Raw genomic sequence first — 955 nt, 5'->3', positions numbered from 1 at the left:
CGTGTTTGTGAGCTTGAAATACATATTTTTTTCTAAATTCAGGCGAGTTTCATGCTGTTCCTCACAACGGGCTGCCTTAATGCCTCTCCTGCACGGTCTTCGATGCGCGAAGATGACTCGGGTCTTTGCCTTTGTGCGTAAAAAGGGGCTTTATATATGAAGGTTCTCTAAAAAAATTTTTTTTTTTGCTTAATGGTAAACCGAATTTTAAGCAGATTTCTCTATTTAAGTCAGTCAAAGGGGGCAAAAAAATCCACAAAATTTAAATAATTCAAGATTCAATGCACAAGGAAGGGAAATAAACAGTAGAAAAAAATTACATTGTTATGAATGAAAATATTACAAAATAATCATTATCACTGATTTCCTCAACGTATCTTATGGTATCATTATATCTACCACCCTCCTTCCTCCCAAATAATCACCAAAACCTATAAATCTTTCTCTGAATAACGTAATTATGACAAAATTAACCCGTTACTTCACTAAACAAATGATAACAAACCCTGTCTTTTTTTCGCTCTTAAAAGAACAATTAAACTCATAATATATTAATTTTCCTGCACACTACATCCCAGATCTTGCACAAAACTTGAAGAAAAACGGTAATAACTTACTCTAATTTGACGCAGAAAGACAAAAAATAAGTTTCAATAAAGATACTTTTGGGAAGGTCAGGCAGCCTCAGACAACGCATTCGAGTCTCATTTATTTTCCAAAAGACAAGATTTACTCATTAATAAATTATATTTCATCGCATTTAAGGATTCAGAATACTTGATCATTATTTTCTTCGCTTTGCTGATACATCTTTAAGGTTATTTTTGGGTTGATGTTCTTTTTAAAATTTAAAAAGTTTAATTGCGAAAGCTGTCTTGTGTTTTGGGTATTTCCTTCGTGTTTTTTGAGGACGTTTGTTCGGCTGAGGTTTCGGACGCGGCGCAGGGCGGCCGGA

General features: G+C 34.2%; 1 protein-coding gene across 3 annotated transcripts in view; it reads right to left on the bottom strand.

Annotated features, from left to right (window-relative positions):
• The window catches only part of LOC119592470 (glucose-induced degradation protein 8 homolog), a 5,318-nt gene extending 4,562 nt beyond the window's left edge, over positions 1-756 (bottom strand). For 2 of the 3 annotated variants that reach the window (XM_037941298.1, XM_037941297.1), the window contains exon 1: positions 618-706. Coding sequence is in view for 1 of the 3 variants with exons in the window: in XM_037941296.1 (XP_037797224.1) it covers positions 618-697 (80 nt within the window). In the remaining 2 variants the exon portion in view is untranslated. Of the gene's footprint in view, positions 1-617 lie in introns of all 3 variants that reach the window. The other variant, XM_037941296.1, reaches the window with a different exon arrangement.
• Positions 757-955: the final 199 nt, after the last annotated feature.

The sequence above is a fragment of the Penaeus monodon genome, chromosome 30 (genome assembly GCF_015228065.2).
Source record: "Penaeus monodon isolate SGIC_2016 chromosome 30, NSTDA_Pmon_1, whole genome shotgun sequence".
In the NCBI taxonomy this organism is placed as follows: Eukaryota; Metazoa; Arthropoda; class Malacostraca; order Decapoda; family Penaeidae; genus Penaeus; species Penaeus monodon.
The sequence above is the reverse complement of the archived record's forward strand: the minus strand, read 5'-3'. Positions and strand labels throughout refer to the sequence as shown.